General features: G+C 39.7%; 1 protein-coding gene across 1 annotated transcript in view; it reads left to right on the top strand.

Moving 5' to 3' along the window:
* The first annotated feature begins 6092 nt into the window (after positions 1 to 6092).
* The window catches only part of MYO5C (myosin VC), a 145943-nt gene continuing 127709 nt past the window's right edge, over positions 6093 to 24326 (top strand). Inside the window, exon 1 of the mRNA XM_027840855.1 lies at positions 6093 to 6203. Within this exon, the coding sequence (XP_027696656.1) occupies positions 6177 to 6203 (27 nt within the window). The 5' untranslated portion in view covers positions 6093 to 6176. The remainder of the gene's footprint in view (positions 6204 to 24326) is intronic.

Raw genomic sequence — 24326 nt, 5'->3', positions numbered from 1 at the left:
TAGAGGTACTAGCATCTAGGGAGTCAATGCTGCATTTCTTTGGGTAGTAACTTCTGATGGGGGTGAAAGTATGTCTAAGCATGAGTGTGCATAAGAGAACTACATATATCTATCTGGCTACATATTTATGTAGGGTAGGGTTGTGGATATGCATAATCTATTAGGTTGGGCTATGGAGCCTACTTCTGCTATTTTCCCTTACAGAGCTTCCTTAAATTCTCTACTACTGTTTCTCTATGAGGATGGCCCTGTCAAGGGAAGTTATTGAGGCCTTTTTCTCATTTGTGTGTGTATGTATGTATGTGTTATGTGTGTATGTTTTCTTTGTTTGAGGAAGCCTGTGTGGCTTCTTAATATCCTGCCAGTTTTCCCTTCCTTCCTTTTTCCTTTCCCCCTGCCTCCATCCTTACTGACATCTTCTGTAGACTATGAACAAGAGCATCAATCATGGTAGAGAAGCAATCTGAGCCAATGAAGTATCAGCTCAAAGATGGTACCTCAACCAGTCGATGAACACATTAGAGAAGTACAGAGATAGGACAAAGACTCTTGATTGTAGTTAAAATTTTCATCTACCAGTAAGCATCACATCATGAAGGTTAAGTATAAAATGATTTTAAACCCTCAATGTGTATTATTATTTATTTATTTTTTTAAACCCTCATCTGTCAGTTGACTAAAAGCAGATAATAGTGCTGGAAAGGATATTTTTCACCCATTATTATGATATCTAAATTTTTTAACTTAAAATTACGATCTTGTAGGTCAAGAACTGAGAAATGCTGAATGAAAATATCTGCCAAAATATATTTTTGTGATTTCTAAATGTTTGTTGTGTAATTTTCACACATATGAAAATTGTGGTTTAACTTTGTAGGTGTCATTGTTGAACTCCAAGATTAACTGTCATTTCTTTTATATCATATTGTGTTGCTTGGTATATTTTGAAGAACAATGTTTTTAAGTTGAAATTTGTGTATTTTATAATTTATATAATGCTTGGCAGGTCAGTATTTTTACATGCATTTTTCAGAGGCAAGAATTTCTAAAAATGAATTAGAAATTACCACTATGTAACTTTAGCACTAAATTTTAGCTCTGTTTAATATTCAAAATATTTACTTATTTTCTTGAAAGATAAATGTTCTCACATGATGTAGACATGTATCAGATGTCATAACATGTGTCTACTGGTAAAGTTGTTTTTGTTAGAATACTGAGAGAATATTTAATTGTAGATTTCCCCCTTAAAATTTATAGTGGCTCAAAATGCATTGCACAAAAAATTAGTTGATTGAATTTAACTTATGCTCCAGTGGCTCTTTTAACAGCTGTTTTACAGACATTGTTCTGTTTCATCAAAGATTCTACCTTATGGAATTTAAAGGGGGTGTCCTAATTTGTGTTATATGTGAGATGTGATAGAGTTCATCTTTGAAACATTCATTCCATTAAAGAGAAAATAGTAGTGCCAAGAAGCTGATGGTCATTGTCATTTAATTCCAATTTGAAACTGAAGACATTTCAGTATATTACATAAGAATTGATTTTTTTATTTAAAAAAAGGAAAGTTGATAATTCACCTCATTTCAACCAAGGGCCTTTGAAAAATGGGTTTTCACTGGATATCACTATAGTACTTAGATAAAAACCAAAACAATATCAAAATGACATATATGCTCTAGGCTATTGTAGTTGTCTGATGTTGTACTTAGTCAATGTGTGCATCATAAAACACTGTATTCCTAGTTACCATAGAAAAAAATTTGTTCAAATAAAGATACAGATATGTTTCTTTGTCTTTCTATGAGTATACAAACAGGACACTAAAATTTAGAGGAGATCTGGCCAATTACAGATTCATGAGAATGAATCTGTAATGAATTCTAGTCAATTACTCTTACTCATGGGAAGTGTTCAAATGAGACTCTACTAGTGAGTTTCACTACAAATGTGAGGGATCATAGCCAAATAATTCATCATCAAGAGTCCAACCTATTGGTGATAAGCTTTTCCTTGCTAAGCTAGGCTGATATTCAGAAAACAGTCTATTTCTAGGACTATACTTGAAGCTTTGCCTTAATGGTAGGATATGTCAGCTTATACTCCCTTAAAATGTACCATAGAGCCCAGGATCACTTCCATGCCGTAGTCATTGGAGAAGGACTTCATGGAGGGATGTATATGTGTGTTGTGAATAAAGGATAACATAACCAAATATTCTGACACAATCTTATGAGGGGAAGAGCAACATAGTTTCTGCCAGGGAAATCAAACCTGTTTATTTTATTGGCATTCTTTGAATGATATACATGTAAATAAGGGAACTGATAGACATCTATTTAGACTTTTAAGAAGCCTTTGATAAAGTCCTTTAGCATAGGCAATGAAAAAATTTTGAGTGACTAGAATTGAGGGTGAGGAGGGGAGGGATACCTTTTTTTCTTACCATGAGACAACTGACAAGAATCTAAGCCTGGGGGGAAATGGGTATTTTTCTGGAATTGACAGTAGTCATTCTCAGAGCTGATTACTAGGGCATTTAATAAATGATTGACTCTTGTTTGTATAAATTTGACTTAGTTCCCTATATATTTGAGAAATGAGGCCTTTATCAGAGAAATTTGCTATAAATTCCCCCCCACCAAGTTTCCTGCTTTCTTTCTCATCTTGGTTGCATTGGTTTTGTTTGTGCAAAAACTTTGCATTCAAGATGAGAAGGAAAGTAGGAAACTAGGAAAGGATTTTTACCACAAGTTTCTCTGATAAAGGTCTCATTTATCAAATATAGAGAAAACTGAATTAAATTTATAAAAATAAAACCCATTCCCCAGTTAATAAATGCTCAAAGGATATTAACAGGCAGGTTTCAGGTGAAGAAATCAAAGTTATCTATAGTCATATGAATAATTCACTACTGAATAGAGAAATACAAATTAAAACAACTCTGAGGTATCCTTTCTGACCTATCAAATTGGCTAACATGACAGAAAAGCAAAAATGCCAAATGTTGGAGAGAATGTGGAAAAATTGGGACATTTGCACTGTTGGTGGAATTGTGAACTGGTCCAGTCATTCCAGAGAGCAATTTGGAACCATGCCCAAAGGGATATAGATCCATATATACCCTTTGACCCAGCAATACCACTACTATGTCTGTATCCCAAATGGATCCAGGAAAAAGGACCTATATGTACAAAAATATTTATAGCAGCTCTTTTTGTGGTGGCAAAAAATTGGAAATTGAGAGGATGCCCATCAATTGGGGAATGGCCAAACAAGTTGTGGTACATGAATGTGATGAATACTAGTGGGCTATAAGAAATAACAAACAGAATGCTTTCAGAAAAATCTGAGAAGGCTTACATGATCTGATGCAGAGTGAGGTGAGCAGAATATTGTGCATAGTCACAGCAGTTTTGTACAATGATCAACTGTGAGTGACTTGGCTATTCTGAAGAGTGCAGTGATCCAAGACAATTCCGAAAGACTTATGATGAAAAATGCTGTCCATCTCTAGAGAGAGAACTGATAGAGTCTGAGAACAGATTGAAGCATAATTTTTTCACTTTATTTTTCTTGCTCCCCCCCGCCCCCACTGCAACATGGCTAATATGGAAATGTTTTGCGTGATTTCACATGTGTCATTGCTATCACATTTCTTGCTTTCTCAGTAGGTGGGGGAGATGCAGGGGGAAGGGAGAGATTCAGAACTCAAACATTTTTTTTAAATGAATGTTAAAAATAAAGAAATAATTTGTTTTTTAAAAATTAAAAAGTTTAAAAAAATAAGTGATTGAGAAGAGAGTTAATAGGGAAAAACTACAAGTCTGGAAAAAAGCTGAATCAATGCTAATAGAGTACATTATGAAGTCACTAGTTTGAATAGACAAAAATGTGGCTGGTGATAGGTATAGATCTCCATCCTCCAAGTTTAGTGTGAGATGTTTCCATATAATCATAAATATGCAAATATAAGCCCCCACTAGTAATTATCAGTAGATAAGGATCCTAGCCTAATGAATTAATCCTAAACTTAATTGGGGTCAAATAACAAGGAATAAAAGGGGAAGGGGGTGGAATCCTCTCATAAAACAAAGGATTACAATCTTCTAGTTTCCCACCACCCTCGCTGGGACTTCTCTCCCAACTATCTTGTAGCAAATTTTGCTGCTCCCCTCCCTTAAAGGTTATATTTCTACTCTGTGCCCTCAAGTTTCTCCTCTTAGCTGAGCTGGTAAATACCATCTGTGGTGAGTTTCTTCTCCACTGAGCTGCTGCTGCTAGAAATATGCACCACCTGGGAATCATCTATGGCTTTAGATCATAGTTTCAAGACTACCTTAGCTCCTGCAATTCAGTTAGCTAAAGAAGTCTTTGAACATTTCTCCCGAGAACTGCTTTTTTTTTTATAGTGTTTCTCTAGGTCTCTTAGTCTAAACTCTTATTTGAATAATGGCTTGAAATTCTTTTTAATTCCCCCATTGTAGCCTGCCTGGGTCCCTTTGAAATTGCCTGGGAGACTGTTCAGAAAAAAAAATAGTGGATAGAGCTGGGATAAGGAGACTTCCTCCATCATAATGCCTCTTATCCAGCAGCAATACTGTAAAGAGGTAGGTGGAATGGGAGCTAAGCTGTCCCTAAATGCCCCCAGCATTTCATTCTCCTGCCATCACATAGTAAACTGTAAATAGATAATTACCAGTTACCAGTTAAAAATTTATTAGAGAAACCTTTAATTTGCTTTCTGAACAATCTCCAAAAGCTTTAAAGAATCTAGAATTTTAGAGCCAAAGGAACCTTAGGTCCAGCTCCCTTCTGAACAGATGAGGTAACAAAGAAGGTCAGGGTCACTTAGGTAAAAAGAGACCAAAATGCGTAGCTAGGTCTTCTAAATCCAACACAATGTTCTTTTCCTTATACTGATTTGACTGCCCTTGCTGACTCATTCCTGGCTGTACTGCCTGACATCTTCATTGTACCAAAGACCACTGCTTTTCTGCCTCACTATCTTTGGCTTAGATTAGAAAAGCATACAAGGCCACATGAGGTTGTCTTTTTTTATGTCCTGCAAAAGCTGATTTGGGCTTCAAAGGCACACAATTTACAACCAAGAGAAACTTTTTTTTGAGATAAATTTTTCCACAGCTTACATAAATGATTGCATTTATTAGATGTTTCTACACTTGACATTTTTAAGTTTTCATTTTAAGATGTATTGCCTGAATTCATACATTCTGTTTCTTTTATATTGAGGGCAGGAACTACATCTGTATCACAATCTTTTCAGTGACTGATCAGAAAATACCATGCACATTTGGGGGTACTTAATAAATAACAAACATTTTAGAATGACGTTCAATAAGATTTTATTTAATCATATCCACGACTTTACAAATTTTATTATTTGCCCACACTCCCCCTTCAAGTAACCGACTGTAAAGTGGAAGGAAATGTAAGGAACTGAGAGAAGGATAAAGGGATAAGTGTAAAAATAACAGTTGGGGGAATGTTTTCCCCACGTTTATATTGAGGGCTGGGGCAGGTTTGTGCTCTGCGGTTTTGCCAGTTCGTTTTACCACCACCTATGACCGGCTGCCTTCTTTCTCTCAGCCCGCATGACCGAGAGAGCCCGGCTCCCGTCCTAACATTCCCCACAGCCAATGAGCAAGAAGAATTTCCTAGCCCCAGGGAATAGAAGTTCTTCCCAGTCTTGATCCTTTTCCTCCTCTCCCCTCCAACTCTTTGTTATTATCCCCAAGAAACTTTTCAAAACACCTGGACGGAACTACTCGCAAATTTTCCCACTTTGGGGCTCAATAATGGTAGGAGCGTCTTAGCAGCTGCTCTGGCGTTCTGACGTAGACTGATGCTCGGCCCACACTTGGCTTCCGAGAGGCCCACCTTCAGACTGAGGTCCGATAAGTTGGAGCACCTGGAAGCTGGCGCCCCGCCTCTCTTTACCCCTCACGTCTCCTCCCCCTGGAGCGGCTCTCCAGGAGCTCCGCCCGGGCTTGCTCGGGCCGCTGGGACCTCGACAGTCTCTTGCGGACTCTCCGCCCTCCAGCTGCCCAAGACGCCGGATTCCTAACCCCTCCGCCGTCTTCTCTCTATCTCTGGGGAGTGCAGCTCCGGCCTCGGGGGCGCCTGCTTCCCGGGACTAGGCCGCCGACCCCATGGCAGTGGCTGAGCTGTACACGCAGGTAGGATGGGGACATGGGGTGCGAGCGTTAGGGAATGGGGGAGCTTTTAATCCAAGATCCGTTCTGGGCCGACGCTAATGCTGACTGTACCTAAGGCACCTGCCAGGAGAGGCGAGGCGGGGCGGGGCGGGGCCAGGCTAGCGGACCGTATGGAATCGTTTGGTTCTGAGCCTGGAACCCGGGTGCTGGGGCAGGGTCTGCCCCTCTGGGACCCTTCCCCTCCGCCACCAGAGGACAGGGCGAGTCGGAGTCCAAGTCTGAATCTGCGGGGTTAAATCCGGGGTCTGGGCTCACCCCGAGGCCCTGGCCCAGGAGGGAAGAGAGTTGGCAGGAGTTGGGCCAGTCAGCTGGGACCTGCAGGGGCGAGGTGGGGCTTGGCGGCCCCGCTGGAGAAGTTGTGCTGAAAAGTTTCTGACTCCCCGGCACTTGGGAGTTCCCCATCCAGGAGGTTCCCCTTCTATAATTGCTCCTGGGGTCAAATTCTTGCTACCCTTTCTCATGATCTGCATCAAGTCCAATAAACTTTTTTTAAACCCTAACATGTGCAGGGCACGATGTAAGGCTGAGGATACAGAGAAATGAAAATGAGCAGTGGTAGCAGCCCTCAGAAAGCTTACATTCCACAGGGGAAACTCCTTTACCTGGTGGTGTCACTTCACCCTCTCTTCTCAGCAGGGGACAGGTCAGTCTCCAGGAATCTAAATATTTACATACATGATACAACTACAGATACACACCCATGCACTCACATCTCTATGACACACACACACACACACACACACACACACACATATGCTGGCACCAGCTTGTACCAGAACAGATTGTTAAATTTTCAGTATGAATGGTTTGTTTTGTTTTCATTTGGGAAAGGGAAACAGTGCAAATCAGGGTTTGATTTGCTGATTATATAGATTTGATATCAAGGCTGATTATTTAGATTTGAGATTATCTAGACTTCAGAAAGTGATAGAGAAAATATTAATAAAGCAGATTAAACTTAAGCGTTTCCTGCACTTTTGGAGAGCAGGTTGTTAAATATTTACCATGTAACATATTCAACTTCGTCAAAAGTCTCAATTTAGGCCCCTGAGCCTAAATATGATGAGGAAATACAGGTAATACAGTTGCTAGGCAACAGCACATCAAGGTCAAAGAAAAACTAGTATCAGGACTTTGCCTCCCTGAGTTACTTTTTAAAATTTCATTTCTAGATTGGATGAGACTTGTTCTGGCATCCCATAGAGCTGCCCTAACCCTCTCAATTATTAATGAAAGAGGAAATGAAATGCTTCTGAGATTAGCTTAGTTGCTGATTTGAATAAAATATTAATGCTATCTCCACCTGAAAGATCTAAAAACCCTGAAGATAATATTAAGATAAGGGTAAGGAATTGTCTATTGATGATGCAGTGGATGGAGCACTGGGCCTAGAGTCAAGAAAACCCATCTCCCTGAGTTCAAATCTGGCCTCAGATATTTACAAGGTGTGTGACCCTGGGCAAGTCACTTAACCCTGTTTGCCTCAGTTTCCTCATCTGTAAAATGAACTGGAAAAAGAAATGGCAAACTATTCCAGTACCTCTGCCAAGAAAACCCCAAATAGGATTACCAAGAGTCTCGACAGGACTGAAATGACTCAACGACAACATAGGCTAAGTTCTGTAGATACAATGACAAAAGGAATATGTCCCTTCCTTCAAAGAATTTATATTCTATCTGATGAGACATCATACTTTGGATAAGTAAGTACATGACAAATGGGGGAGGTATTAATGGTAGGGAGGGGAGTTTGGAAAGGTCTTACAGGACGTAGTGCTTGAGCTGAACTAGGAACAGAGCTGAGATTGTAAAGGGCAGGAGTAAGTATATGTCAGGCATAGGGGGACAGCCTGTGCAAAGTCACAGGAATGGGGGCTGGAATGTCATGTATGAGGGATAGTAGGTTAGCCAGTTGAATGGGAAGTATGGAGTTCCTGAAAGGGAATAATGTATAATAAGCCTGTAAAGGTAGACTGAGGCCAAATGGTAAAGTTCTTAAGTGTGTTTTTTGCTTTTGGAGAGCAGTTTTTGTTGCTGTTGTTGGTTTTGTTTTTTTTTTGAGGGGGGGCTAGGCAATGGGGTTAAGTGATGTCACACAGCTAGTAAGTGTTGTGTGTCTGAGGCCGGATTTGAACTCAGGTCTTCCTGAATCCAGGGCCAGTGTTCTATCCACTGCAACACCTAGCTGTCCCTGAGAGCAGGGGACAAATTATGTTAAGCATAATTTTAAATGCCAAACATAAGAGTCTGAATCTGATTCTAGAGATAATTGGGAACCACTGAAGTTTATTTTTATAGAAAAGTAACATCAGTCCCATGTTTTAGGATTGTCATTTTGCCATTGTGTGGAGGATGGACTAGGAAGGGGGTGGGGGAATATCTCCTCCAAGCAAGAATATTGATTAGGAGTCTATTGCCATCGTTCAGGTGAGAGTGGATGAGGGTCTAAACCAGAGTAATGGACACGTCAAGAGAAAGACGGGCATGCCTGTGATAGATATTGTGGAGGGAGAATCAACAATACTCGGTATCTCATCATTTGGTTCATTTTAAATTATATTTACACATAGAATTGTGTGACTATCTACTGGCTTACTTTGCCTTAAACTACCATCTTCTATCTCTCCCTTTCAAAGCTAGACTCCCAAATAAAGCCATCTACTCGATTTTTCCGCTTTATTTTCCTCTCAATCACTTGTCAACCTTTTGCAGTCTGGCTTCCAACCTCATCACTCAACAGAAAATGCTTGATTCAAAGTTACCAGTGATTTCTTAATTGTCCAATCCAACAGCCTTCTCTTGATCTTCATCCTTCTTGACCTCTCGGCAGCATTTTATACTGATCAGTGTTTCCTATGTTGGTTTTCTTGCTACCCAATTGCCCTTTCCTTGTCTGTTTTGGTGGATCAATTAACAAGCATTTATCAAGAACTTCTTATGTGCCAGTGTGCTACATGCTGGGGATACAAGTATGAAGCAAACCCTACTCTCAAGAGGCTTTCATTAAATGTATTATTGTCCTTATCCCACTCCCAAACTATGAGTATGCTACTATACTTTACTTCTCTCTCTACTATATATATACTATATATATATATGTATACACACACACACACATACACACACACACACATACATGCACACACTATATTTCTCTCTCCTTACATTTTCCCTTGACATCCTTATTTGCTCCCATGGGTTTAGTTATCGCCTCCATACAGATCACTGTATATCCAACCCTAATCTCTCTCGAGCACTGGTTCTGCATCTTCAACTGCCTAGTACACATCTTGAACTGGATGTACCTTAGGGATTTTAAACCCAGTATATCCCAAACAGAACTGATTATCTTGCAACCATCTGTCTTAGGCCTGCCCTTTGGAAAAACATAAAGTAAATCTCATTCTCCTTCCATCTGATGGCCTTTCAATTGTAAACGACTTAATTCAACAAGTATTTATTAAATGCCTCTAATGAACAAGGCTAACTTTACAAAGGCCCAGGTATACAAAGACAGAAGAAAAACAGTCCCTACTCTCAAGAAGCTAACAATTGTCCCAGGGGTAAGGGTAGTAGATATAGCCCTATATTTGAAATCAGGAAAATCTGAGTTCAAATTCTGCCTCAGATATTTACTGTATGACCCTAGGCAAATGACTTAATATCTCTGGGGCTCAGATTCTTCATTTGTAAAATGAGGGAGTTGGACTCAATGAATTCTAAGATCTCTTCTAGCTCTAAATCTATCGTCCTATGGTAGGTAGGTACAAGATAATTTAAGGAAGGAGAAGGGATCAGGAAACATTATACTAGCTGTGTGATCCTCAGCAGATCACTTAACCCTGTTTGTCTCAGTTTCCTCATCTGTAAAATGAACCGAAGGAGGAAATGGCAAACTACCCACTATCTTTGCCAAGAAAACCCCAAATAGAGTCACAGAGAATCAGGAATGACTAAATGACAACAATATATGGTGATGAAAAGATTGGAGCTCAGGAGAGAGGGTAGGGCTGGATATAGCATTTAGGAAATCACCTCCCTAGAGACGCTGATGAGATTGTGAAGAAGAGAAAGAGAGAGTAAAGAGGGCCTAAGACAGAGCCTTGGGGGACACCCTTCCAGTTAAGGGACAGAACATGGGTGATGATCCAGAAAGGACTATGAAAAGGATGATCAGGTCTCCCCTAACTCTTTTTCCCAGGTTTATGCATGATTTCCAGACCTCTCACCATCTCAGTCATCCTTCTCTGAAGACATTCCAATCTGGCTTCATAACTTGACCCATTGCTTCAGATATGCTCTGAAATCTATATACAGTAGAATTATATCCCTTTGTTGTTTTGGGGAGACACTCATCTACAGAGTAAGGACAGTCCAAGGTACTAAGCCCTTGAAGATCATCTTAGGCAAAGAAGTAAAGTGACTGCTCCCTAGGGATGACTGGTGGCTAAGAGTCCTTCAGGATCAAAACAGATTTTTGTCTTAATTAAGAGTCTGAAAGTTCAGAAATACCCACCATGAGTCTTTCAAGTAATCTGTAAAAATTTCAATGGAGAGACAAAGGTAGCTCTCGACAACATGCCACTAGCTGTTGACCCGCTAATAAGCATTCTCTGGGAATGGTTTTTCAGTACACCCAAGTGCTTTATCAATGAGCCCCAATATAGTACACAAGGCTGTTAGGAGAGACATTGTCGAAGGCTTCTTGAAACTCAGATGCATAACATTTAAGGAATTCCCCTGAATTACTCATCCTTTACCCTTTAAAAAATCTAACCCAAGGACTATCTAGTGCAGCCCCTTCATCTTATAGATGAGGAAATTGAGGCAGAAGGAAGTGACTTGCCCAAGGACACACAGAAAGTGTTGAAGGTGGGATTTGAATCCAGGTACTTCAGATCCAAAGCGCTTTGATCTGTATCAAGATTTATGGATTTCCAATCTGGCTTTTTAAACCACTTTTCTGATTTTTAGGCAATGTTAAAAAAAAAAACCTTGGGGTCATGTTTCACATTATTTATGAAAAGCACAAAATATCCATTTGCTTTGTTCCTACTATGTGATATGTTATTCAGGTCTACTGTTGCAACAAAAAAAATTTGCTTCTACTCAAGTTTGGAGGATTCATTAATTTATTAAATCCATCACTTCCAAGAAGTTAGTTTAGGTCATTCTAAATGATCTCTTTATATACTCATATGAAATGATTCCTTTGAGAGTGAAGATAAAGGGAGAGATGATTCCTGCAAAAGCAGGGGTGTGTGTGGGTGTGTGGGTATTATCTGAGAATATATTGATCCTTAAGGTGCTATAGTGAGGGAAGAATTTGACTATTTACAAAAACTTGCTCTAAGCAAACTACTTTACATTAATCCTTTACAGGAGTGTTATAGGGAAAGGCAAAGGGGGAAGCTCTTTTTTTTTCTTCTTTGTAAGTTTCTTTTCCATATCACCCAGACAGGCCTGATCAAGTCATGGACAGAGAGCTGACCTCGAAGCCAGGAAGACTTGATAACCCATGACACACACTGGTTGAATGGCTCTAGGCAAATCTCTTAACCTTTCAGTGTCTAGGCAGCTCTCTTAAGACAACAAGTTGCATAAGAGGTGCCAACCTGCACTGGTAGAGGGAGTTCTTCACCAGGGGTTCCCTCTACCAGTGAAATCATCATAGGTCCCGTCCCCATCCCTATCATTTAAGCTTGTGTTTTGTGGGCCACCCTTTCTCACTAATTTGATGAAAGAATTGTGAAGAAGTGATGTCATTTAAAGAGTTGATCATGTTCTTTGCATGGGCCATATTGACCCATCTCAAGTGTACATCATCACTTCTCCATATATGCAGAAGAATGAATCATCTCCCTGTGGGCAGTAGAATGTACTGGAGGGAGGGAGATGAATGGGTGTAACTTAATATGGAATTGAGTAAACCATGCCCTCTGTTTACTTATAAGGCAGGGTTTCAATCGTGTTGATCTAAATTGACTAGTTGCATTTGCCAATGGAGGCACCAGAAACTGTAAGGATATAGTTAGACTTTCGGGGCAAAATCAAGGCAGTGAAGAGGTTGCTTTCCCCACTGAGAAACTGAAGTGAATTCACCTTGGAACACTGACTGCCTTCAGGTGCTCCTTCAAACCATGTCCACAGGAAAATGTAATCAAAGTAGGGGAAAATAAATACAGAATTATTGCTTTGAGTGCAGGCACATCACCCCAGGGTTTAGCTTTTCAGCTAAACAGTTGTAATTTAGACTTGGGCTCCATTCACAGATCACACAGTTTAAGTAGTGAGCATTGACAAAGCCAATCAGGCCATGTTGTTTAGTCATTTTTTAGCTGTATCCAACTCCTAGTGACCCTCTTTGGGGTTTTCTTGGCAGAGATATTGGAGTGGTTTGCCATTTCCTTCTCCAGCTCATTTTACAGATGAGGAAACTGAGGCAAACAGGGTGAAGTGACTTGCCCAGGGCCACACAGCTAGTAAGTGTCTGAGGTCACATTTGAACTCAGGAAGATGAGTCTTACTGACTTCAGGCCATGTGCTCTGCACCACCTAGCCACCCTAATTAGGACATACTGTGGGTGTTCAAAAGTTTTTCCCAGTTTGAAGCATGAAATAAACTGATATTTTTAGGCTGTACCCAAATATTATTATCTATACAAAATTAGTTCCACTAGAACATTGAAGAGAACTATGACCTTGCCAAAGACCTCCTGGCTCAGAATTTTGTTGAAGTCACCAAATATCCAGTATTATTATAAAGTTTATTTGTTGCATGCTATGTTAGCAGTATAGGAAGGCATTACAGTGAAGTCGAGAGCTGGCTTCTGGGTTCAAGTTCCACCTCTGACACAAACTGACTTTATGACCCTGAGCAACTAACTTAACTAGTCTTCCCCAATAAGATGACATTCAATTTACTCTCTCTGTGTCTTATTTTTGGTTGTTGCCTAGTTCTTTTCAGTCGTGTCCAACTCATTGAGAACCCATTTGGGGTTTTCTTGGCAAAGATACTGGAGTGGTTTGCCATTTCCTTCTCCAGCTCATTTTACAGATGAGAAAACTGAGGCAAACAAGGTTAAGTGACTTGCCCAAGGTCACACAGCTAGTAAATATCTGAGACCAGATTTGAACTCGGGTCTTCATGACTCTGGGCATAGCACTCTATTGTGCCACCTAGCTGCCCATGTATTTTATATATTCCTATTAATTTGCATGTTGTCTTCTCTATGCAAGTTCCTTGAGGGTAGAGACTGTTTTTGCTTTTCTTTGTACCTCCAAGGGCTTAGTACAGTACCAAGAACATAGTAAATGCTTTAAAAATAATTGCTGCTCAGATTAATTTCTTGGCACCCCAGGCATCTGTCTCTAAGACTGTACATTGCACAACAGTTTACCAATATGCTTTGGTAGAGGGAGTTTCCTCCCTGGAGAAATAGACAAATATACATGTAGCAGGTTTTAACCCCCTTCTCCCAGAGCAAGTCTGGCAACACCACCCTCTCTAGAGTTCTATGGGCACCATTGAGAAGTTGGGTGTCACTTCTGTAATGCTGTTGGCTCAATCTCAAATTCCAGGGTGTTCTCCCCCACTGTTAGCTGCCAGTTCCATTTAACCCGACGGTTCTTAACCCGAGATCCATGGAAATATCCATTTATTTCATGCCCAGGAGACCCTTCAAACTGGGGGAAATTTCAAAACATTTCTGTTTGGCCTGATTGGCTTCATTTTCATATACTAGTGCTTTATCAATATTCATTACTTAAACTGTGTGATCCATGAATGGAGCCCTAGTCTAAATTTTAGTAGCCAAATCTACTATTTAGTAGAAAAGCTAAATGCTGGGCTGGTGTGTCTGCACTCAAAGCAATAATTCTGTATTTCCCGCTCCCTTTTACTTTGATTAAATTGTTCTTGTGGTTTGAAGGAATACCTGAAGGCTGTATCCCAGGGTAAACTAGCATCAGTTTCTGAGTGGGGAAAACAGCCTCTTCACTGCTTAGATTCCCCCCAAAAGCCTGAAGATATCCTTTCAGGGGTTCTATGAACTTGAATGGGAGAAAATAGATCTTTATTTTCAATAACCTAAGACTGAAATTTAGCATTTTCTTCAATTGTGAAATTTAAAAAAAAATAGGATTCTGATGAGAATCACAGGCTTCTTAGCTGAATGCCCAAGGAGACCATGGCACTCAAAAAAGCTAAGAACCCTTAATCTGACCAATTAATGTCAATTTCTTTTTACATAAGGATATTTACTTGGAAGATACGGCGAACACTTCAGAATGCTCTCTCTTCAACCACTTCGGTCTCAGGAGATAACTGACTCCGATTTAATGCAGTTTCTACAGAGCGTTGGGTCTCATCAAGTTCTTGTCCACATTCAGTTGCATTGCTGGCGAAGGCCTCATCTCATCTATGTCTGGGCTGGGTACTGGAGATTGCTCCTTGTTACTGTGAACCTCAAAGTTAGACTCGCTGTCTAGCTTGGCATAGATCCCATTCTGTAACTCCTTGTGGCTTATTTTCCTGGCCTTTTGAAACTCACAGAGTCATGGCTTCCAACCTCCTTTACCCAGAATGAAAGAACAAACATTGAGGCCATGTATTGGCTTCAGTTGAGGAGGGGCCAAGCTCTCTTCCCTTATGACATTTTCTCTGTTCTCTTCCTGGAATGCCTCCCAGCAGGAAGAAGTCGACTGAACAAAAGTGATAGGTTTTGGTCAATTAGTGCCTTTGGCTAGTGCCCAGTCCTGGTTACACAAGTGCTGCCAATCAAAGAGGCTCCTGTTCACCATGGAGTGAGCAGACCAAAACCAGTTCCAGAATGTCTACACATTCTCCAAAGTCCATACAGCAATTGCATCAGCCTAGTACTTTACTTATCAAGACTGGGCTCATTGGGAAGTCCCCTGGTTACATTTGTGATACCCAGATTCATCTCTGGCTCAGGGTAGTAGGGGCCAATCCTGTGTTAAGTAGATAGATAACAAGATTGTTGTTTGTCCTTTGTCCTCAAAGAGGAGCAATGATAGTGAGATCGATAATATAACATTTATTAAAGGTTTACTATGTGCCAGGCTCTGTGCTAAATGCTAAGGATACAAATACAAGAAGCATGCTACACTTTGCCCTCAAAGAGCTTATATTCTAATGGGCAAGATAGATCACAGAGGAACTGGAATGGAGGATCACATATGAATAGTGGTGGCATGTTTGGAAATGGTGGTCAGAGAATACAATGGAGGTCTAGTTCAAGCAAGATAAAGTGAAAGGCCACCTATCAGAGCCCACAATGGTTTCTGAGTCAGATTTCACGGTTCCAGGTACATATATGTTCTCTTGGTTCTGCTCACTTCCCACTGCAAAAATTCATACAAGTTTTTGCATTTCTTTAAAACCATCCCTTTCATTTCTTATGGCATAGTATTCCATTATATTCATGACACAAAAAACTGTTCATCCATTCCCCAACCACTGCACATCTCTATTAGTTTCCAGTTCTTTGCCATAAATATTTCTGTACATGTGGGTTCTTTTGCTCTTTCTTTAATCTGTTTGGGAAATGAATGGTAAATTTTCCAAATTTTAGTTTATCCCTGGAAAATTTTGCTTTGTAATTACTCCTTTATCTTGTTACCTATTCTGTTTTAATTTAATTTAATTGTTGGCATGCTCTATACCTCTCTGGTACACTTGACCCTTTCTTATTTGTATTCAATTGAACAAGAATTATTAATCACCTACTATGTGACAGGCACTGAGGATACAGAAGCCAAACTGAAGATAATCTCTACCCTCAAAGAGCTTATATTTTACTGGGGATGGGGCATATACATCAGCCAATCAATAAACGTTTATTAAATGCCTACTGTCTGCCAGGATAGAGAACTGAGACTGGAGTCAGGAAGATCTGAGTTCAAGTCCAGCCCCAGACACTTAGTAGCTGTGTGACCCTGGGCAAGTCACTTAATCTCTGTTTGTCTTAATTCACTGGGGAAGGAAATGGCAAACCATTCCTGTATCTTTGCCAAGAAAAGCCCAAGGACAGTACTGATGTATTGTGGTCCGCTGGATCATGAAAAGTCAGACATGACTGACTAACAACTACAACAATGTGCCAGGCACTGTGCTGAGCACTGGGGATACAAAAAGAAGCAAAAGACATTCCCTGCCCTCAAGGAGCTTACAATCTAACAGGGGAGACAACATGCAAACAAATATATACAAAACAAGCTCTATACAGGATAAACAGGAAATAATTAAAAGAAGGAAGGCACTAGAGTTAAGAGGGGTTGGAGAAGGCTTCCTGTTGCAGGTGGGGTTTTATTTGGGACTTAAAGGAGGCCAGGGAGTTATTAGTCAGAGTGGAGGAGGGAGAACATTCCATGCATGGGGGACAGTAAGAGAGAATACTCAGAACCAAGAAATGGAGTGCCTTGTTTATGGTACAGCCAGGAGACCAGTGTCATTGATTCAAAGAGTACGTGTAGAATAAGATGTAAGAAGTCTTGAAAGGTAGATACATAGGTAATGTAGGTATCTAGATAATACAACTCCAAATATAAAGTATATATGAGCAATTTCATTGTATGGGAAGGGAAAGCTAATAATTAGGGGGGTTGGGAATGCCCACATGGAGGAGGTGGCTCATGACCTGAGCCTTGAATGGAACCATGGATTCCAAGAGAAGAGGGAGAGGAGGAAGAACATTCCTGGCTTGGGAGACAGCTGGAAGTAACTGTTGGAGGCAGAAAGTGTGTGGTGAAAACAGTAAGCAGGTCTGTTTGGCTGGATCATAGAGTATGTGACAGGAAATAAGTCTTGAAAGGTGGGCAAGAGCAGCATTGAGAAAGGCTTTATATATTTTAATTGTTATATGCACATCCCCTCTCCTCTACTAGACTGTTGGCTTCTTGAGTATACAGAGAGATCCTTTTTTTATTTACTTTTATTTTTCTCTTAATGTCTAGAATTGTGCTTTAGGTATAATGACCCTAAATATTTTATTATTTCCTGCAAGGACACTGTGATCAAGAGTCCTTATAGAGCAGGAGTCCTTAACTTTTTGATGTGTCATGGACCCCTCTGGCAAAGCCTCCAGACCCCTTGTCAGAACAGTCTTTTTAAATAATTGAGGGAGATACTAAATTTCAGTTAGATATTAGTGAAAATAAAGATTTACTTTTTTCCTCCCATCCAATGTCACAGATACTTTGAAATCTATTTATGGATCCCTTGTCAAGAATTCCTGTCACAGAGATAGATCTGTTCAGTTTCTTAAGATTAACTTGACAAGTGATGTTGGCAATGGAGTGAGGAGCAGGGAGATGGGATGACGAAACCCAATAGTTTTACAGTATGGCTTTGTTCTTTATTTTGAGGTTTTTTAAGTTCCTGCCTCTCAGAAAGGTCTGCGTTCAAATGTAAATAGAGAGAGGTTGTGATTTACCTATTGTTCAGTCCTTTCCTACTCTTCATGACCCCATTTGAGGTTTTCTTGGCGAAGATACTAAACTGGTTTGCCATTTCCTTCTCCAGCTCATTTTATAGATGAGGAAACTGAGGCAAACAGGGTTAAGTGACTTGCCCAGGGTCACACAGCTAGTAAATATCTGAGGCCAGAATTGAACTCAAGAAGATGAGTCTTCCTGCATCCAGACCTGGCACTCTATCCACTGTGCCACTTTGCCATAACTTGCCTACCTGTGGAGTGTTCTGGGATCGCTATCCAGGAGCCAGGTTGAGGACTTGGTCCCTTCTAGCCCTACTGTGGCATGAAACAGCATATGGTGAGTGTGGCATTGAGCAGGACAGTCTCTAATTGAAGGAACTCTAAGTGATTAATGCAGTCACTGAATTCTTATAGGCAGGATTTTTGTCCACACTGATCCATGGGCTTTCAATCACTTCTTCAAACTAGATTTGGGGACTGACATAGGAGTCCAAATCCTCATAGTTTCTAATTTGTTTGGATTCCAGGGAAGAGCTGAAGCCCTGACAATCTCAAGCCTTTCCCCCAGAGGTCCTGCCAATTGGTACAGTGTAGTCATAACAATATATGTGGTAGCATGTATTTATCACCTTCCCTGTTTTTCCTCTTTTCCTACTCCCTAGCTGTGAGTTAAGGTTGAAGAAAAAAGCTTCTGGAGATATCACAGGACTCTTTGTTTTGGTGGCTTCTGGGAACCTATAGTCACCTCATGGGGACACTTCTTGCTTATGCCAGGATCTAAGGTTTCATGATGGAAATGCCCTTTGGCCACGCCATGCCCATTAATGCCAACCCTTTGGCTAAGAACAGCAGGTTTATAGAAAACTGTAAGCTTTGCAAAATACTTTCCCTGCAACAGCTCTTAGTTTGTAGAATAGGTAGATTTGACTCAAGCTGATTGAGGGAATGAAAGTTTAAGGAATGAAAGGGACGTCCAGAGGTCATTCATCATTTTAAAAAGGAGGTCTATTAGCCATGGTATAGAAAGGATTTAACTTGGATATATGCTTAATATTTGACCTCCATGTGATCTGGTCAGCAGGGCAGAGTGTGGTGACCTCCAGGATCTCGGGAGATCCACCATCCACCAAATCTGAATGATCCCAATTCTATGTATATCTGTCTTTTTGTGCCCTTATATAACCAGCAAGCTGTATATGTCCAATAGGAAGTTGCATTTATGTGGACTTGAGCCTTGGTCCCCTAGGCCAATCAAGTCTTGGGGACAGCTTCTTTGCCTTTTAGGGAGAGAGCTAGCCTAACCTACATGTCAAGGGGAGAGGGAAACCCTGAGGTAGTGATCCTGTCACATACAGGTAGTGCAAATGTTATCATCTCCCTTTTGCATTTGAGAAAAAGGTGGCTAAGAGTAGTTGTGACTTGTCTGCAAAATGTGATTTAGAAACAAGTCTTTGGACTCTAGACGCCAAGTCTGGCATTCTTTCCGGTAGGCTATTCTGCCTCTCATGGAGTAGCTACACCTCTGGGTGGTAGCTACCCAACTGAAAATAATTGATCACATGGCCAGGTAAAATTGTAAAGTGGGTGAATTGTTTTCTTTGACAACTGCTACTTACCTTTCTAGTACTGTCTTACTCCTCTTAATGCTTCTCCTCATACATACAATGTTCTCATATTGCTTTCTTTAGAAGACCACCAACCTCTTCTTCTTTCAGCTCCTCTGATTTAATGCCATTCCTCCATCCTCTTCAGGATCCGCATTGGAGATCTATTGTCTGCCTCTCCTTTTCTTTATCTAGAATACAGTTTGGATATTTTATCAGCCACTCCCAGGCCCAATAGTCAATAGGCTTGGTTATATTCAGAGGTGATAACCCATGTGGAATTCTGTCTGCTCTTTGGGGATTTCATAGAATTGTTAATAAAATGCAAAATAATCTAATTTTTATTTGTGTACCCCCAGGTTAGGTTTAACCATTTGTTAGAGTCTGAGATCTCTAACCTAAACCAGGAAGGAAACCTCCTAGTTAGTTCACTTCTGTGTAATTGGAATGGTCAGAGCTTTAACCCAGTTGCACACTAACTGTGAACAGAACATATACAAGGAAATGAGATGTTTTATATGAAGAGAAAACAGGATCAAAATAATAAAACAAAAGACATAACAAAAGAACAAGTCAGAACAGATACCTATTAAATAAGCAAAGGGAAGGAGAATTGGAGAAAGAAACTTTTGTGAATTTTCCTCACTGTTCTTACAGAGGAACCAATTTCTCCCAAGAGAAATGGTGATCAGCTTTGTTGTAAAGTGGGAGTCTGAAGGTGTTGTCTGTCTATGTGTCTCTGTTTTTCTCCATCATTCTTTTGTTCTCTCTCTTTCTTTCCTCTTCCCCCTAGAAGCTGCTGCCACCCACAAATATTTACTTCCTAGACCTTTCAAGTTCTCACAAGGTTCTCTATTAACAGAAAGGAAATAAAGAGGGGCAAAGCAGCCAGATCCCCACAAAAGCTCATTTGCATAAATCCTCCACTCCTTTCTGACACATGGGCATATGCAGCATGACCCTAAAGTAGTGTTGGACTCTGTTCCTCTCCATTTCTGTCTGGAGTCACATCTTGCTGCCTGGAGTAGAGAAGTCAAGTGAGCATCAGCTAGGATCTGCCTATTCTTTAAACAAATGTGGCGTCCCACACCCTTGCTCCAGGAGCAGGGTAAGGTACATGGCTGAGAGACCTCTCAGGGTATTTCACATCATACCAGAACACCAAATCTTTTCAACAGCAGATCACCAAATAGCCAGAAGGAGGGTCCCCATAACCTCTTACATTATTGATTAGAACTAGACAGAAAATAGCCCCATGTACTATGGAACCCACCAGGTTCTTACCCACCAGGAAGAGCAAATTTGAGCATCACTTTGTCACAGAAAAAAAGGATAGATATGAGAAGATCTTGCTTCAGATTTCAGGAGCTCCAACCTGCCCTATTTAAACAAGCTATCAACTCTGAAAAGTAGAAATGGGGATTGATTCTGACCATACTGTTTCTTAGAGCAGTTTAACCGATATAAACCTGAAGCACAGGTGGATGGCGGGAGAAACAGATAGGTGTGGACATGGATATGGACTTGGTTAGGAATTAGAAAATCTAAGAGCGTGTCAAGGCAGAGCTTGGTTGAGGTGGAATGCAGCAGCTAGATTCTCTTCCAAGAAGAAGAGTTCTACATTCTTGCTTCAATAATGTCTATTGTATTTTAAAATTATATCCATGTGTTTTCTTGTAGATAATAAAGCTTGTTTTTTTTCTCTCTTGTCACTGACTTAGCAGACATGAATAAGAATGATAAGAATAAGAATCCAAATGAATAATAGCTATTTTGAAGCTTAACATGTCATGAAGAGCTGGAGGAACCTATCTCTTGCAGCTAGAAAGTTGTCATCATTAGGAATATGAATTTCTCTGTCCCAAGTATACTTCCAGAAGGATTGTACTGCTCTTGCAGATGGCAAATATGATCGGTTGTTAGTGGTGGGGTTGTTGTTTTCATATGACTCAATAAATTACTCTGATGTAATAGAACAGTCAAGGCATATTTTTAATTTCTCAGGCAACTAACATTGCCTTACACCAACTTTTCTATGTTAGTCCTTACTCAGGGCTTTTCGATCATTAGTAAGCCAGCAACTCATACATCATGAACTGAGTCAAACCTGTACGGCTGTGTAAGTAAGTGAAAATATCTTATTCAAAAAAGAATGAGATTTGTAAAGCAAGAAGGAAACAAAGACCGTCTAGTTCATCTCTTTCATTTTACGAATAAAGAAACTGAGACCCCAAAAGAGAAGAGACTCAGTTATGTCCGTGGAATATGAATAGGTTTTTTTTTAAACTAGGAAAATGTTTGATCATTGTTTTAGAAAAAAATCTTTAAAAATATTTCTTATCAAGTTTAGTTAATTATTTCACTACTGCCCTGAAATGCTATGGTTCTAATTTGGTCTTTTCTAATGGAATCCTTTTAATATCCTGATTTCCCTTATTGTTAGTTTTTCCTGCCCAGCTCTCAAAATTACTCATATTTATTTTTATATACTTCAGATTTAATTATCTGCTTCTATACAGCACCCATCTACCAGTAGAAGGTAAGCTCCTTGAGGATAGGGACTTGTTCATTTTTGTCTTTAATCCAAGCTATTAACATGTGTTCCTGGTGCACAGTTAGTACTTAATGAATACCTGTTAAATTTAATTGATATTAGCATGTGAAAAAAAGATACAGGAAAAGCCACAGCCAGTGTGGTCATTACACTAGAGATAACCAAAAATGGTCCCTGTTTTTTTCCACATACTCTGTTTTAGAAAAGGAGAAATGGCAATTATGAGATCAGAGATTTAGAACTGAAAGGGACCATAGAAGTCATTGAGTTCAACCCCTTCATTTTACTGATGTGGAAACTGAAGATTAGAGAGGTTAAGTGGCTTACCCATAGTTGCACAACTAGTCAGTAGTTAAGTCAGTGAACCAATTTATTAAGAGCCTACTATGTGCAAGACACTGTGCTAAGCAGTGGGGATACCAAGAAAGGAGTCAGTCCCTGCCCTTAATGGGCTTACAATCTAACAAAGGAGATAACATGCAAACAAATATGTACAAACAAGCTGTAAACAGGATAAATAGGAAATAACAGAGGGAAGACATGAGAATTAAGAGGGTTTGGAAAAAGTTTCCTGGAGCAGGTGGGATTTTGGTTGGGACTTAAAGGACGCCAGAAGGTCGGTTATTGGAATGTTCCAGGCATGGGGGACAGCCAGAAAAAGTGCCCAGAGTTGAGAGGCGAAGTGTCTTGTTCATGGAAAAGGCAGGACACTGGTGTTATTGGATCAAAGAGTATATGTCCAGGATTAAGTTATAAGAATACTGGAAAGGTAGAATGGGACTAGGTTACAAAGTACTTTGAATACCAAACAGATGATTTTGTACTTGATCCTAGAGACAATATGAAACCAATGGAGTTTGAGTAGGGTTGGTGATTTTTTGATATTCAATATGGTTAACTTTTGCCTGAACTGACTTTTTTAAAGTGATGGGAGAATCCACTTGCCTTATTCTCTGAATAAGGGGAGGAAAAAGGGACAGTGGCAATGACAGTAATTGGGGGTCCTTTTATGGGTTATAAAGGATAGATTGTAGCATTGGGTGGTAGCAAATAGTGAGTCTACTGATAGTCGGGGAGACCTGGGTTCAATTCCACCTCTGACAAATACTGATAGATTTGTATATGCCTTTCACATATCCTAGCTGTGGCCTGAATCACTTAATGTCTTAACCTTTCTAAGAATAAATTGAGGGATTTGATCAGTATTGTTAGGGGAGTTTTTCACTAGATGCTCCCTATACCAGTGTTGTCAAATTAGTAGTAGGTGGGGGGGAACATATGTTAGGATCCCTGTGGGTCATGTATTGACTTAGAAAACCACACATTTTTATGTATCTATCTACCTACATATGTACATTCACACATGTATAGGTATATATACATATATAAATTAATATATCAACACATTAAAATCATATAGGAACTTCATTTTAATCCATTTTATCTGGGCTTGAGAATGTTGTGCACCAAAAGATGACAGGTTTGACACCTCTGTTCTACATTAGCTAAAATACAGGGGTGTGTGTGTGGGGGGAAAGGAGTGTGGTTATGCTAGAAATAAAAAGAAAATTTCAGATAAAATACTACTAAGATTCTGCTTTTGAAAATGTCATATTAGTCTCAACAATTTAAGGCAGTGAGTATTAACTTTTTTCTTGAAAAGCAGTCTGGCAGAAACTAGGTATAGAGCAACATCTTACACCATTTGTCAAGATAAGGTCAAAATGGATACATGGCCTAGATATAAAGAGAGATATCAGAAGTAAAGTAGAAGAACATGGAACATATTAGCTATCAGACCTGTGGATAGGAGAAGAATTTATGAAGAAATAAGAGAGAATATTGTGAGATGTAAAATGTATAATTTTGATTATATTCTATTAAAAAGTTTCTGTACAAATAAAACTAATGTAGCCAAGATTAAAAGGAAAGAAGAAAATTGGAGTGGGTAAACAGTTTCTTGGATAAAGGTTTCATATCAAATATATAGAGAACTTTGTTAAATTTATTAGAATAGGAGTCATTCCACAGTTGATAAATGGTCAAAGGATATGAACAGGCTATTTTTTTTTTTTGCTTTTTGGTGAGGCAATAGGGGTTAAGTGACTTGCCCAGGGTCACACAGCTAGTAAGTGTCATGTGTCTGAAACTGGATTTGAACTCATGTCTTCCTGACTTCGAGGCCAGAGCTCTATCCATTGTGCTACCTAGCTGCCCCAAACAGGCTATTTTTCAATGAAGAAACCAAACCTATAGATAGTTATACGAAAAAATGCTCTAAATCATTATTGATTAGAGAAATGCAAATTAAAACAACTTTGAGATATCATCTCATACCTATCAGATTAACTAAAATGATAGGAGAAAATGACATGTTGGAGGAGGTGTAGAAAAATTGGGACACTAATACACTGTTAGTGGAATTGTAAACTGATCCAACCATTTTGGAGAACAATCTGGAATTATG

This window comes from Vombatus ursinus, unplaced genomic scaffold, assembly GCF_900497805.2.
Source record: "Vombatus ursinus unplaced genomic scaffold, bare-nosed wombat genome assembly UNPS02014848.1, whole genome shotgun sequence".
Taxonomy (NCBI): Eukaryota; Metazoa; Chordata; class Mammalia; order Diprotodontia; family Vombatidae; genus Vombatus; species Vombatus ursinus.
This window is presented reverse-complemented; position numbering and strand designations above follow the sequence as displayed.